General features: G+C 41.8%; 1 protein-coding gene across 9 annotated transcripts in view; it reads right to left on the bottom strand.

The window, feature by feature from the left end:
* Nucleotides 1–15,998, bottom strand: part of TRAK1 (trafficking kinesin protein 1) — a 140,852-nt gene that overhangs the window by 18,577 nt on the left and 106,277 nt on the right. For all 9 annotated transcript variants that reach the window (XM_081882936.1, XM_081882932.1, XM_081882933.1 and 6 more), the window contains 8 exons: nt 15,464–15,572; nt 13,569–13,647; nt 12,980–13,110; nt 12,758–12,832; nt 11,016–11,153; nt 10,047–10,123; nt 8,213–8,449; nt 6,911–7,227 (listed from right to left, as the gene is read on the bottom strand). In XM_081882936.1, the coding sequence (XP_081739062.1) occupies nt 6,911–7,227; nt 8,213–8,449; nt 10,047–10,123; nt 11,016–11,153; nt 12,758–12,832; nt 12,980–13,110; nt 13,569–13,647; nt 15,464–15,572 (1,163 nt within the window). The remainder of the gene's footprint in view (nt 1–6,910; nt 7,228–8,212; nt 8,450–10,046; nt 10,124–11,015; nt 11,154–12,757; nt 12,833–12,979; nt 13,111–13,568; nt 13,648–15,463; nt 15,573–15,998) is intronic.

Raw genomic sequence — 15,998 nt, forward strand, 5'->3', positions numbered from 1 at the left:
TTTTAAGAAAAAGGAAACAAACTCGCAAGACGTTTTCATCTTGCGAAGCAAGCCCATAGGGAAATTCGTCTTGCGAAGCAACTCAAAAAACGAAAAACTCTTTCGTCTTGCAAGTTTTCCGTCTTACGAGGCATTCGTCTTGCGAGGTACCACTGTATTAAGGTATTGCTTATGTACTTACTAAAATAAAATTAAAAAATACTAGTGGGTGAAGAAATGGTTTTTGCTAAAACCCTTGCCAAAGGGAGAGACTGTTGTCATTCAGGTATTTTCAACAAGATTAACGCCAACTGTGTGTGTGCACCTATTTATGAAGGCCTACAATCTTAAAGGGGAAAAAACTCCAGGTGCAAGGAATAAGGTGCATTCCTAATCTGTCAAAAGTTTTAGGGAGCAAACCTTATACAGGGGCATGTTTCTAGCAGTAACCCTCAGATTCAAGCAACACTATAGGACAGGAGTCACTATGAGATTACAGTAGACGCTCGGGTTGCGAACCTGATCTGGGCGGGAGACATGTTCACAACCCACAACATCCGCAACCCGCAGCGCTGCGTCTGCATGCACGTGGGTTGCAAGTCGGCGCTTCTGCACATACGCAAAGCACAATTTAGTGTTTCTGCGCATGCGCAAGCACCAAAACCCAGAAGTAACCCGTTCCAGTAATTCTGGGTTACGATGCGTCCATAACTGGAAAATGAGCAACCTGAAGCATTTGTAACCCGAGGTATGACTGTATTTTACAGTGTCTTGAGCTAGAAATGTGCCCCTGAGGAATTAATTTTCCCTGAAATGCATTGGGCCTGAAATAAATAAACACCTAGGATTTGTTCTTTTTTTCTGCTTTCTGGTTTGTTTGTTTCTTTTTTGCCACTTGTTTTTGTGGTTGGCTTTTTGCCTTTAACCTAAAAGCAGCAATAAATAAATAGTAATATAACCTAGTAAAATAAAAATGGAACCAATATGAACATTTGTGGGGAAATGGCATACTAAAGCCCATACTGGGAAATAGTCAGAAACTATGAACATCAATTATTTCTGGACTAGTTTGTGAAGACTGAAGGGTTGTGAAAGAAGCCGAGCAGTGTGCTATGAGAGGGTTCTAGAATTTAGCACTAGACGCTAAAAGGAGAACTGCTACACAGAATGGTGCAAACTACATCAACTCTACAAATATCTTTTAAAAATCCACACCATAATATCATTTTCTACTTGCAAGACTACCAAACAAACTTTTTTTTGCACAGAAAATATGTTCCACTATACCTGTAGATTTGTCCTTGGATTGGAAACATTTTGAGTGAGGGGGGGAAATGTGCAATATAAAGAATATCAGTACGAGTACTTTATTTTCTACTAAGATTATAATTTCTAGTGTGGGGGCAAAATTCTGGTTAAGGAAAATGGGAAGGTGACTGCTGTGTAGCCTCACATTAGGAAAAGGCTGAAACCCCTGTATTGTATGAAACCCTGCAGATTCTACTAAAATTGGCCTCAGAGAAGATAATAAATTTGTTGATATTACTAGAAAAAATGAAAGGGCGGCCACATGAGCCAAATGCAGCTGTTTTGAGTCAGGATAGCACTGAATACTTTAGACCAGGGGTGCAGTCTCCAGATGCTGTTGGACTACAACTCCCATCATTGCTAACCACTGGTCATGCTGGCTGGGACTGATGGGAGATGAAGTCCATTAACACTGGAGAGCCAGAGATTCCAAAGCCCTTCTTTAGATACATTCACAGTGCAATCTTACGCATGTTTGCTTGGAAGCAAGGCCAGCCAAGGTCAATGTGGCTTACTCCCAAGTAATCATGGTTGGGTTGCAGTCTCAGTTATTTCGATTTTTAAGAAGGAAGGGGACAGATTGCTACTTTTTTGCATTTGTCCAGAATAAGGATGCCTATATAGCTCTAAATAAATAAATAAACTCAGGTGATTCTGTGTGCCTGCCCAAGGGGAAATTTGGGCATTGCGTTTCAAATGTCTTTTGAAAGTTTCAAAAGCAGTGTGGGACATAGCATGCATAACTGCCATTCAAAAGACGGGGAACCTTAAGAATTTTACTGGGCTTCCTCAAGCCATTGGCCATGTAATATGAGACATTTACCCGCTCTTTAATACACAGATTTTGCTGCAGAAGGCAAAGAGATAAAAATTATCTTAGTATACAAAAAAAAAAAAAAAACCCCAATGAGACAAGCCATACAATTCCAGTGTGCTCCTGCAACTTTGAAAACCGCCTAATTTCTACGGGCAATCAGTTTGATCCCTTAATCTATATACTTCTTACATGGTAAGACAGTTCTTCGCTGTTATTATTTCTCCCTAAAAAGGAACAAAACTCTTTCCTTTGAATTGAAAAACTGGAAATACAGAATGAAGGTTGCAATCCTATACACACTCGCCTGGGAGCACGTCCCAATGAGCTTGATGGGGCTTGCTCTGCAGTAGATGTGCATAGGATTGCAATGCTAGGTTTTTATTAATCAGCATCAGTTAGAGGGTTTGGCAATCATAGCAGAAAATCACAGCAGATCAATCCACTGGATAGGGACAGCAAAGCGCTGGATTGCATGTGAGGCTGCAGGTGCCATGAATGAAGTCCCCTGATCCTTATGCTCATCGCCTGGGCAATTTGCTGCTCCTGCGATACATTATAAGGAAGTCAAATAAGGTTCTTTGGCAGGGAGCGACACGCAGGAGGAAGGGAAGGCAGAACAGAATTCCTAACCATCCTTGTGCTTCCTTATTAAGATCTTCAAAGCAGGGCCCATCTTTCCAAGCACAACAGATCACAGAAGATTCAGAAAGGGAAATGCTGTTTAGAACAGACTATGGAAGACAAAAGGGATGCGGGTGGTGCTGTGGGTTAAACCGCAGAGCCTAGGACTTGCCAATCAGAAGATCGGCGGTTCGAATCCCCGCGACGGGGTGAGCTCCCGTTGCTCGGTCCCCGCTCCTGCCAACCTAGCAGTTCGAAAGCACATCAAAGTGCAAGTAGATAAATAGGTACTGCTCCAGTGGGAAGGTAAATGGCGTTTCCGTGCGCTGCTCTGGTTCGCCAGAGGTGGCTTAGTCATGCTGGCCACATGACCCGGAAGCTGTACGCCAGCTCCCTTGGCCAAGAAAGCGAGGTGAGCGCTGCAACCCCAGAGTCGGCCACGACTGGACCTAATGGTCAGGGGTCCCTTTACCTTTTTATGGTAGACAAAATCCATCTGGATTCCTCATGTGTTTATTTGGCTAGGTATCTACTTGGGCCGGGGGGAAGATTAACAAAAATTAACAAATCAACTAAGAGGGCATTGGAAAACTGCAATGGATATTTTATTATGTCTTTCATTCAAAGTTGCATGGGTAGCAACCTGACAGCAGAACTTTGGCTTTCAGGTGACCATCTCAACTTAGCAAAACGACCCAAGCGCATGGTGACCCAAGTTTACATAATCCCATGTTCAAACATATACGTGAGTGACGGATACTTTTGATACAGTGGTGCCCCACAAGACGAATGCCTCGCAAGACGGAAAACCCGCTAGACGAAAGGGTTTTCCGTTTTGGAGGTGCTTCGCAAAACGAATTTCCTATGGGCTTGCTTCGCAAGACGAAAATGTCTTGCGAGTTCCTGCGGGTTTTTTTCCTCCCCCCCCCCTTTTCCCCAAGCCGCTAAGCAGCTTAACAGCTGATCCGCTAAGCCGCTTATCAGCTGATCCGCTAAGCCGCTAAACAGCTGATCCGCTAAGCCACTAATGGGCTTGCTTCGCAAGATGAAAAAACTGCAAGACGAAGAGACTCGTGGAACGGATTCTTTTCGTCTTGCGAGGCACCACTGTAATATGTTTCTAATGCTTTAATGCAACTCTAGTTTCTTCAGCATTGCCTGTAAAGGACCAGGAGAGTCATCGCAAAGATCACTAATGGCTATGGAACTTAAGCTATCATATTTGACACCAGAATTATGGCATCAGCTGGCAAACATTGCTAAAGTAAGGGCAACATTATTCCCTTACTTTTGCAAGCATTGCTGTACAAACTTTTTAGATGGTATAATATGGGTTTCGGAGAGTTGGAGGGGCCCATAAACAGTTTCCCAAGCATGTCATTCTCATTCAAGTGTCAGTCCAGTTTTTTGTTTCGAGACAGTGAGACAATGGTGGAGGAAAAAAATCAGAGTTGCATGCAGAACATTCACTTGAACAGGAATCGGACAAAGAGAAACTTGGCGTTTTCCCACGTATGGGGCTGTGGCAACTGAGAGCCTAATATTTATTCAATGTCTATAAATATACAACCCAGTTTCATAATTTATAAATAAATATTTGGATAAGTATACAATGATCACTGGCCTGATAGGTACCTTTTTATTGACTTCATTATATAGTGCCTACAGTTAACTAACATTATGAAAAAACAATTCTGCATGGCTTTTGGAGATGATGGTGGGAGGGAGGAAGCATGTTTAAAAGACAATATTAAAAATGTTAAAATAATGAAAACTTCTCTCATAGAATCATAGTTGGAAGAGACTCTTAGGACCATCTAGCCCAGTCCTCTACAATACAGGAATATGCAGTGGTCCCTGAGAGGGATTTTTACCTATAATAGAAATGGAACTAAATAATCCACTACCACTAATAAAACTTAAAAAAAAAAAAAAACACCCCTCACTGACTTTGTTTTTGTTTGCTGCTGTAAGTATTTCCTTAAGAAACTGACAAGAGTGAAAAGTAAGAAAATGAAACTCTGTGCAAAGTGCAATGAAATGCAGTTGGGTGAGAAAAGGTACGTGTTTGTTCCAAATTACTTTCTCTTCTTCTCTTGCAAATTTCAATATCATTTCCTCCCAAAATGAATGTTCTTTTAAAAATTATAAGGGCTCGATTCACTCCTCAACAATGAATGCATGGTAAATATTTTTAAACATGAAAGATGGACAGTAATATGAATGATCTATACAAGAAGAAGAAGAAGAAAAGGTTCAATACACAAAGGGAGGGGTGGAAATAAAGTGAAAAATCAAGAGAGACAGAGAAAATGGAGACTGAAAGTTTATTGAAGAAGAAAGCAGAGAGATAAGTGGATGACAGAAACCTATTACAATGATAAGAACCAGTAAAATGAAGATTGGCTGTCTGGAGAGATTTAATAATTTTATGTGGGCATCTTAAGAAAGCTACAGAGGGTATTTCTTTCTTGACTTATTTGAGCTGGAAGCACATGCTACTTTTATGCACACACACAAAAATTATTTTCTCACATAAAAACGAAACATAGTAACATGTTCTATGTTGTCAGACTGGTCAAAATAAGATTGATATTGCTATCGACCTGAAATAGCTTATGCATTAAAAAATGAGAACAAGTAATGAGCAGCTTTACTTAAGTTAGAAACCCCATGACTGTAATTCAAATACACAACTAAGCATTTCTGTGCGACCTTCATTTAAGTGGGACTTAAATTTATACCGGACTGCAATATAAACGTCTCTCAGTGCCTTGAATTGAAAGAATACTGACATCCTAGTCCTGAGTTCAGCCTGACAAATGCGGTGAGGTTGGTTTGTAACAGCCAATCTGAAGGCAGCAAAACAACTCAGACAGTGGTACCTTGGTTCTCAAATGCCGAAAACCCGGAAGTGTTCCGGTTTTTGAACCTTTTTTGGAAGCTGAATATTCAGTGCGGTTGTCAGCTATTGTTTCCAGGGCGCCTGCAGCAATCAGAGTTTTTTAACATTTCGGAAGTCTAATGGACTTCCTGAGCGGATTAAGTCTGGCGCTTTTGTTTTTGCTATTTATTTTGCATCTTTGAGGCTTTTTCAGTTCATTTGCTTTGTGACTGTGTGGAACCCGTTCAGCTACTGATTGATTGATTGATTGTGTGACTGCGGAAATGGATAAAAGCCCCCCATTCAAACAAGGACTATCATCAGTGCAAGTAAAGGGAAAAAATCATTTTAATTTTTATCTACAATACTGTCTTGCTTATTTTATAGTACAGTACATTGATTACTGCTGTCATTTTATGGATCAGTGGTCTTGTTAGATAGTAAAATTCATGTTAAACTGTTGTTTTAGGGGTTGCTTTTAAAATTCCGGAATGGCTTAATCTGTTTTGCATTGCTTTCTATGGAAAAGCACGCCTTGGTTTTGGAATGCTTTGGTTTTGGAAGGTACTTCTGGAACAGATTAAGTTTGAGAACCAAGGTGCCACTGTGCAAGCGATTTGGAACTGTTGCCTAGACACCTACTGGTAGGACAACCGTAGCAAGTAATTGAGTAGCATGCACAGAATGTAAAGAAAAGAAATGGTCTTCTACAAGTTGCAGTTTAATGAATCACCACACGTCTCTACAGGTCTTCTCCATATCAGTGCTACGTCCCCCACTCTGCAGTGTTCTACAAATATGTGAATGAAACTAGGAATTCAAATGCCATTTACTGAACTATAAAAATACAGTGGTACCTCGCAAGACGAATGCCTCGTAAGACGAAAAACTCGCAAGACGAAAGAGTTTTTCGTTTTTTGAGTTGCTTCGCAAGACAAATTTCCCTATGGGCTTGCTTTGCAAGACGAAAACGTCTTGCAAGTTTGATTTTCAAATTCCCTATGGGAATCCGTGTTTCGCAAGACGAAAAAACTCGCAGAACGAATTAATTTCGTCTTGCGAGGTACCACTGTATACCACTGAAATATGTTAGAGTGTACACAACACACTTGCTCCAGAGATTGCTTACTCAAAAGCAATAAAATCTTTTTCTCAGAAGAGTTTAAACAAGCAACGTGGATGGCTGTCTCTAAAGTAAAATGAGTATGTGTTACACAGATTTCCCGCTTCCTGCTGATGGAGAAGAGACCATAGAAAGTCACTAAGGAGAACAGATAAAGGCCTAGGAGCTTTGTTATCACCTTCTAAGGGCTTCACAATCTGAAGCTTCTCTGGGAGGTAAGAGCGACTGCTGATGGACATTCCTGAATAGCCAGTAAATTCGGAAAACCTGGAGTGAGTTCCCAATGACATGATACTCTCCGTTGGAGTGATGGAGCCACTGTGGAGTTCACCCTTCTCGGCCAGTTCCCTCAGCTTCCTTTCCTGCTCTTCTTCAAAGAACCTCCTCTCGGACAGGTAGTTCTCCCTCCGAAGAGACAGCCTTCGAAGTGCCGTTTCCAGGTCGCTAGAACCAGGGGTTCCTGGAGTTCCAGGTTTTTTGTTCTTTTCTTCATTTCTAAAACAAGGACAAAACACACTTAAATTTACACTGCGTGTACAAGCAACAGGAAGGGGGGAGGGGACACCCAAGATGTCAATATTTGAAATGCCAGCAAAACTGCTCTGAGCTCTCCGTAGCCAATTAACTGCTTCACCAGCAGACTATAGTAGTCTAGATTTGAAAATATAAATGGCAGGCCTAGGAACGAGCGAGGTTGACATCTTCATAGAGCCATGCGCTGTATTTAGCAATGTGTTTCTCAAATTCTTTTTAGCATCTCTTATTGTCTGCTGGCATTTTTTTTGTTCTCTAAAATTGTCATCAGAATTTCAATTTTGCAGCTATGTAAGCTAAAACACACACACACAAAATATGGATATAAATATAGATCTGCATGGATTAGAAAGGGAGGTCAGGCATTTCTTAGCATTGAAAATCATTTTGGGGATTGCACACATTTCAAAGTAACCAAATCAAGTTGTACTCGGGGCTCAATGTGGATGATGGACAGATAATTAGAGGAGGAAAGCCTCACAGTTACAAAAAAGTCAAGAATTACAAACCCCCAAAATGATTTAAACAATTCTCTTACTAGGAGGAGGATGTGTCAATAACAGAAACCAGTTAACAGTAATTGTTAAAGGAAATATAGTCATTAACACAAGCATGATTTGCCTGAACCATACCACACTGGTGTTAAATTAGTGAACATTAGTTTGCAAATTTTATGGTATCCAGTAATTTAAGACAACCCAATATAGTTCACTTGTCCAGTGTTAGGAGACTGCAGCACAACAATATATGAAAATCAGGTTTCTTCTGAATATCTCACTCAGATATAGCAATATTGATCCTTCTTACAATGTTAGGCTAGCAATATTGAGTATCCTCATAATGTACGGTTAGTATAGCATCCAACATATAGTCACTGAATAGAAGAAAAGAATTAGGAAGTTCTTGTTCTGGAGATACAGGTAAACTCTAAGTATACATTACTGACCCAGAGTCAGTAGAGTCAGTTTCTAGGATGATGCTATTAGTCTTGTTGTCTATCACAAAATTGGAAATGTCTCCTCCATAGAAGCTGGATCGTGGTGTGCTGACACAGCTAGAAATGACCGAGTTCATTGCTGAAGACTGGTTAGACCCAGGGATGTTCATTGGAGAGGGAGTTAGAGATCTCTGCTTTACCACTTGGTTGATGTTTCGCACGGCATCAAAGACTCTCTTGTGATGGCTGGCAAAAGACACAAGCAGTTAGTAACCAGCAAAATAAGACCCACAGCAGAGAAATTGTCTGCGGGGACATCATATTATATTAAGCTCAGATTTTGTAAGAGAAAAACATGGTCTCAGAGATTAGCTTTGTGATTATGATCGAGAGAGAACAAAATCGGACAAATGGTTAAAAGTCATTCTACGGAAAGGGGAAGAGCTGTAAGATGCTAAAGTTTCCCCAAACAACATTTCCCGTTTTCCAGATCACATACTAAATGACCCTGTTCTTTTGAAACTTGGCCAAGACTGTACGCCAGGATGAAACGGGGAATAATTATTGGGCTCAAATGCTTACATGCTCCCCACCAACTATCCTGAGAGAAAGCAATTAACTGAACCGGAAGATCCTGTCTTGATCCTGGCATCCCTCTTACCCTGAGGCATAGCTCTGGTTAGAAAAGCAGGTTTTGAACAGCCAGCGAGATCCTCTATGGAAATAAAATTGTGGGATCTCCTATACTCGTTGTATTCTCCCTGTAGCAACAGTAACATGCAGTAGTTGTTTGGGGTTTCTTGTTTGGTTTTTAAGATTAAAAAATGCCCACAAAATGTGCTTGTTTATAAAACGATACACCAGCAGCAGCTTGGTCAACTATTGCCAGCAATGACAAAATCAAGCATTTTCTTGTGACTTCAGGATAAAGCAGATGTTGTAGTTGGCACATCATGATTTTAAATGGCTGGCAGCACATGTTGAGCATTTATATGGACTTCATATAACCAGCTCCACGTGGTAAACTACTTGCATACTGCAGCTTTGCCACATGGATCAGGAAATTTCTTCTAAGCTATCTTAGATATTTATTTCCAGTGATCTGATCCTGTGCTCAAACACTACGGATACCACCACACAGCTGCCTCTGCAAGCCAGCCAAAGCATATGCAGTGGTCCTGAGCTACTTCAATGTTGTATGAATAAGTACATTTTTCATATCCCGCCTTTGCTCGAGGGACCTCAAGGAAGTACACAATGGACTCCTGGCAGTTTCCCATCCAAATACTGATCTGATTTACACCTATATAGCTTCAGCTATACATCATGTCTCTTGAGATAATGCTACTATAAAGTTGTCTAGTGTGTCCACATATACAAGCTTAAGCACTCTGCAGCCCTGTTTCGCTATTTCTGAGTACCACTTTCTTACTTGTGCAGAATAAACATAGAAAGTTTTTAATTATTTCCCCCTCACTATTTAGCTTGAAGTTTGAATCTTCAACTGTGTTAAGAAGACGGATAACAAAAATAGTGATTTAACACTACTCGAGGTGCAAATAGCTTGTTTATGTTTCCAATTTCAACTATAATGCTTCTGAAAAACATTTTATTTAACTTCCCCAGAAGCCCCAAAGTTCTCTAAAAATTGGCCTTTAAAATATCCTTAAGCTTTCTTCTCAATTGCTTTCCTCTCTGACAGAGAGAGGACCACTTCTAAGTAATGAGTTCAGGTCTACCTTCCTTGCTAGAAAGAAATGAGATGGCATTCTTAATTTGGGATTGCATAAAAAGGTTTGATTTCTACTTTTCTTATTAAAATATCACAATGCATCAGTCATACGTTAAGTCAGGGCTGTCAGGATCATCCAGATGCAGTTCTTTTCGCATTGACCCTTCAATTTCTGCTGCCAAGGAATCCTGTGAAGACAATTTTAAATTGTGTCACAGCATGTCATTAACACGTATGTCTATTTTCGTAGTATGCAGTGATGCTGATATACTTAGGGCTTCTTTTATGGGAACACAAAGGAACCATTTAGCTAGTCTTCCCCTATTAATAGCTCCAGCCACTGCTTGCATTTCACTATATCACCAATACTGCAATTATTTCCAAAGTGGGCTTAGTAGCACCCACAACCTCAGCCCCTTCCTCTGTTTAAGGGAAAATTCAAGGCAATGATCCAGATTCTCCTCTCAATATTTACTGAAATTACTGTATTTTTCGCTTCATAAGGCGCATTTTTTCCTCTTAAAAACTAAGGGGAAATGTCTGTGCGTCTTTTGGAGCGAATGTGTGGTCCCTGGGGCTGGGGGGGGAGGGGGAAAACCTGGGCTTCCCCCGCCAGCCCCGCAAGCTCCACGCAACCTTGCCGCCGCTCCCAGACCTGTTCTGGGGGTTGGGGTTGGGGGAAGCTCGGGCTTCCCCCGGCCCCAGCCCTGCAGCTAAAAACAAAGCCAAGGCAGCGCGCAACCTCTCCAGACGGGAGAGGTTGTGCGCGGCTAAAAGTGAAGCCAAGGCAGCGAGCGGGATCCATCCCGCTCACTGTCTTGGCTTCTTTGCTCTTTGGGGCTGTGGGGGGGGGCTGGGCTTCCCCTGACAGCCCCAGAAGCTCTTTGGGGCTGCGGGGGGGGGGGTGAAAAAGATTTTTTTTCTTAATCCCCCCCCCTTAAAAACTAGGTGCGCCTTATGGTCCGGTGCGCCTTATGGAGCAAAAATACGGTAGTTTTGGGATCTATTTCCTAATGCTAAACTTGTGGCATTGCTGGCATGAGATGGGTTTCTCAGACAGGATTTGATAAGGTTTATTACCATGGGGAAAAGGCCTAAGGAGTGGTAACGGCGTGATATGGCATTTGGCATCGTCTTGTTCCGAAGGTTCTTCAGCTCTTCCTGCGCCTCGTGAAGCATTTCCATGCACTCCGCATACTTGTCTTCCAGCTCTCGTAACTGCAATGCACACAGAATGGAAATTATTTCCAGGAACCTTGGGCTATCTAAAGGCTACAGAAAACTATGCAAATAAGGAGGAGGACACTTTTAAATAAAGAATAAAAAGCTAAACATCTATGACTTGTACGTTCCACATGTACGTTTAGTTCTGTCTGTATCCATTTTAATGATGGTCCCAGCAATTTGCCATTGAAGAGACTGGGTTTCCGTTGGGCTCTACAAGCTGAATAACTGATGCAAATTGCATGGAATCATCGTCGTCTTGCAAAACTTATTAGATAAAAAGCTCCGCAAAGCCCAGAAGAGCCATCATGGAGCTGGATCATGGAGACGGCACAGGTTTCTTTCGGCCTTGCAGACAAATTTTAAAGCTGTCTGCGTGGCAATGAAAGACTAGCGCCTTACTTTTAAATGAAAAAACAGAAAACGCAAGAAATCAGATTCTGTCCTTACATACACGCACTTGGTTTGGAACTTTCCTAGGGCCACATTTTCAAAGAGCGAAGACCAAGAATTGAACAGTTAGAAAAATATACAGCTTGATGCTGCTCAAGGTTAAGTGTACTGAAAGACCACTGACAGCTCTGGGCTTAAGAATGCTCACCTCTGCACAGAATTGGGCTGCAAGCTATTCTCTTTTATCTACAATTCTTACAGCAAAGAATTACATACATATTTTTTTGGAAGTAAATCCCATTGTGTTCACTGCAATTTACTCCCATGTATATAGGATCAAAAGGGACGCGGGTGGCGCTGTGGGTTAAACCACAGAGCCTAGGACTTGCCAATCAGAAGGTTGGCGGTTCGAATCCCTGCAAAGGGGTGAGCTCCCGTTGCTTGGTCCCCGCTCCTGCCAACCTAGCAGTTCGAAAGCACGTCAAAGCGCAAGTAGATAAATAGGTACCGCTCCAGCAGGAAGGTAAACTGCATTTCCGTGAGCTGCTCTGGTTCGCCAGAAGCGGCTTAGTCATGCTGGCCACATGACCCAGAAGCTGTACGCTGGCTCCCTCAGCCAATAAAGCGAGATGAGCGCCACAACCCCAGAGTCGGTCACGACTGAACCTAATGGTCAGGGGTCCCTTTACCTTTTATATAGGATCACAGCCTTAGTGTTTTGAAAATCCATTTATCCTGTAGATTATGATCGGTGATCTTTACTTAATTCACAGCACAGAAGGCTCAGCCATCGGAGGCCTGTCTGAGGGTAGGCCTAATTTTAAAAGGTAAAGGCTTGCACCAAGGAAATAGTCCATTGCCAAGTCTACTTCTATGCTCAGTTTCTTATTCAAAATGCCATTAAGCTTCCCAAGGACAAAAAAACCTCCCTGCATATATCAAAGCAGAGGTCTTTTGATTTCAGATGAATACTGTATTTAAGGTTTTAAGCAATTTCATTCCTATAGGTCTGAAATGACATTGTGTGGACCCAAGGAAACTGAATTCAAAAGGTATCACAAATATGCTCATCTCTTATTCAAATTATTCTTCTGCCATGAGACCAAACACAACGAGGCTACGGCATTTCAAGGCTATTGATATCAATTGAATTGAAAGCATCTCCCTTCTCCATAACCACATGACTATTAGAGAGGCACACTCACTTCCGCTGTGAGCTGCCTTTGGGCATCTTTAGCAGCTCCCAGATGTTGGACGAGTTCTTCATTTTCCACCGTACACTGAAAAAAGACAAACATCACAACAGATTAGCCACCCCATGCTTTCTCTTCCTTTAAAAATATTTTAACAGGTGTTGGAACAGAAGAGGCTCATCAGAAAGGTGGCACTACATTAGCTATTTTGCTTATTACTTTAATGAGCCTTACAGCTTTTGCCTTTTTCTGCAAATCCACTATCTGAGAGAGAAGGTGAGTGATTTCCTCCTGCTGTCGGGCAGCGTCGTCAGTTTTCTTGGCCAACTCTTCAGAGATACTTGCAATCTGGATGTTTGCATCTCCTTAAATAATTAAGAAACAATTGTAAGAATGAGCTGGCGTGGAAAAATATTTGGAATCGCAATTGCTTGCTTAAATCAATATAAACAAGGTACTACTATAAGCTATCGTTGAACAGAAAGGCAGGGAAAGAAAACATGCAATCTGGCATTAGGGAGGTTTTTCCAACTGCTGCAGAGCCACATAGAAAAAGCCAATGTCATAAATATTGTTGAAGTGTTACTGCAATTGCAGGGTGGGTTTTCTCAATATACAAGCAGTGTAAGGGAACAGGGACAAAACAGTTCTGTGTTGTAGGTGCATTAGTTCTCAACCCAAGTGCTGGGGCTGCTGATAACTTAAAGCAACACAACCAACTCCCTTGCATTGCACACAAAAATGGCACAAACTCCAAAAGAAAACCCTTGTATGAGAACATCCTGATTATTCTGTTAAAAAGCAAGGAAAGAAGAAAACGTACTGAGCTCCTTCACACAGTCGTTGACAAGCTGCTGTTCTTTCTCTTCAAAAGAAATAGTTTCGGTCTGCAGCTGGCAAGCCTGTTTTTTTTAAAAAAAGAAGTTCAAAATTAGCATTGTGTTAACTTCTTGCTGGATCTAGCCTTGTAAAAAGGGGGGGGAAATTTCAACAGCAAACCACAATTCCAGGACATCAGCAAACACAGCCTTTCTCAATCTTGGGTCCCTAAATGTAGCCAGCATGGCCAGTGGTCAGGGATGATGGGAACTGTAGTTCAAGAACGCCTGGAGATTGAGAAAGGCTGAGCAAGCAATTCATGGTCCCCCACATCCCTCTTGTGACGATGTGGAACAATGACAAGTCACGGCCACCAGGTGTCATCATTGATTTTTGATATATACATAGGCAAAGCTTAAAAGATCAACATCAAATTTAATGGCTGGAGAACATATTCAGGGGAAGAGTTAAATGTTCACTATTAAAAGCACACCCCAAACACAACACACACAAAAAGATTAAATAGAAACACAAGTCTGTAACATACTTTGGTAAATAAAGCTCAAGGGAGGTTTGTACTTGTAACTTCCAGCCTGATAAATAGCTTCTTAACATTCTTGGGAGTGATGCTTAGTTAAGAAGCTATCGCCATCTTGACTTTTTCAGCATGACTATCAAATGAGTGTCCCTGCTTATATCAGATGCTGTGCATTACATCCAGCCTCTAAATGCTATACTAATCCATAATGTTACAAACCGCTCATTCCGGCTCTCACAGTGGGGAAACTGTTTTCAAAACTTCGCATGAACAGGAAAACTCTTTCCTGGCCATGCAATGAACAGTAAGCATGATATACTAAGGGCATTCCAAAGGGGAGCAGGCTAGGTCCATAACGCACAATGAAATAGTATTAATTTCTGCTGGTACAGGATCTATCTGCCTTATATCTTTATGTTTATGGAAATGTAGGCCTTCAGACACAGAACGAATCACCCTTAAACTACTGTACACAAACAGATGGGGCGGCAAAGCCATTTGTAGATTGGTGGCAAGTGGTTTTTTTTGGGGGGGGGGAGAGATCCTGTCAGGACAATATATCTATTCTGTGCTCCCTCTTCTCCTCACTGGTCTCTGCTCCCCGACCCCCCAAATTGCTCATCGTCAGTGGTAGTTATTGCTCATTCTTGCCATGATTGCCATTGGGGTCACTTGTTCTCTCCTGAGTGATGATCACAGCCAGGAAGAAATGGAGCACCAAAACCAGTGGATAAGCCAGCACACCCCTTCATCTCACCCTCATGGTTAGTTGTCCAGTGAGGGAGCAAGAGTGAGTAGAAGCAGCGCAGAAGATGAGCTACTTGCTTCTTTTGCCCTCTCCTTTTGGGTCCATTGAGGCAGAGAAAGAGAAGGTAGGTGCCAATAGCAGGAGCAAAAGAGTCAGGGGCCTTGACGGCGCCGACCCAAAGCCAGCACTGCTGGGACTGTAATGATTGCAAGGGGAGCTCCAAACATGTAACCATCACCACTATCTGTAGCCTGCAGTCAAGGAACGATCTTACCACCTCACTTACTGTTGGTGTCAGGCTTCATAAACACCATACATTTAAAGCACACCCCACCCACAGGAATCCTGGGAACTGAGCTATAATTCTCAACACCCTTAAACTACTGTTCCCATGACTCTTTGAAGGAACGTGCTTTAAATCTACACCTTAGACAAGGGTCAATACTGACGTGCAATATTTGCAAACATTCATGAGGGAAGCAGGGTGGGGTGGAGAGAATAATCTATAGATTGCACAGAATTTGTGGAGTAAAAGCTTACTAATCAATCAGTCCTGATTCCCGTGGAAAAAGAAGCAAACTTATGGTAGGCAAAATACTGGGATATGTTTTACCTCTGATCTAAGCACAACGTTCTCCTCTTCAAGGTCCTTAAGTTTCTTTTGAAGGGAATCTAAATGAAAATAGTTCTGGACAGATGAAGACGACTCATTCCTCTTCAACCTGGTAAGAGGCCCATTAGACATGTTTATTTTTGCTCCCTTTTGTTTGCAGTGTTTGCAGCGGAACTGCACAGCAAAAGTCCCAACAACCAGAGCCAAATGAGATCTAGCATTTTCATAGGTTGTCAGAGAGTTAAAATTAAAGAAAGAAATGAAGCCATTGTGTTTATTCCACCCATTTCTAATGGAGAACCTTTAGCTACAAACTGGGGGGGGGGGGCTTTAGCTCTCTGAACGAGATGGTTTGCAAAAAAGTAATCTTATGATTCCATGACTGCTACAACACAATAAATAATGAAAAGCTGCAGCAGCGGAGGCACAAAAAAAAAGGAAAGTGGCTGCCTATGAAACGAGACTTTGGCTTTTCGTTGCTCAAGAGCTGATTTGAACTGCTGATCAGTCTTTGTTAACATGCTGTTGTGTTGCT

Source organism: Podarcis melisellensis, assembly GCF_964234715.1.
Source record: "Podarcis melisellensis genome assembly, chromosome: 12".
Taxonomy (NCBI): domain Eukaryota; kingdom Metazoa; phylum Chordata; class Lepidosauria; order Squamata; family Lacertidae; genus Podarcis; species Podarcis melisellensis.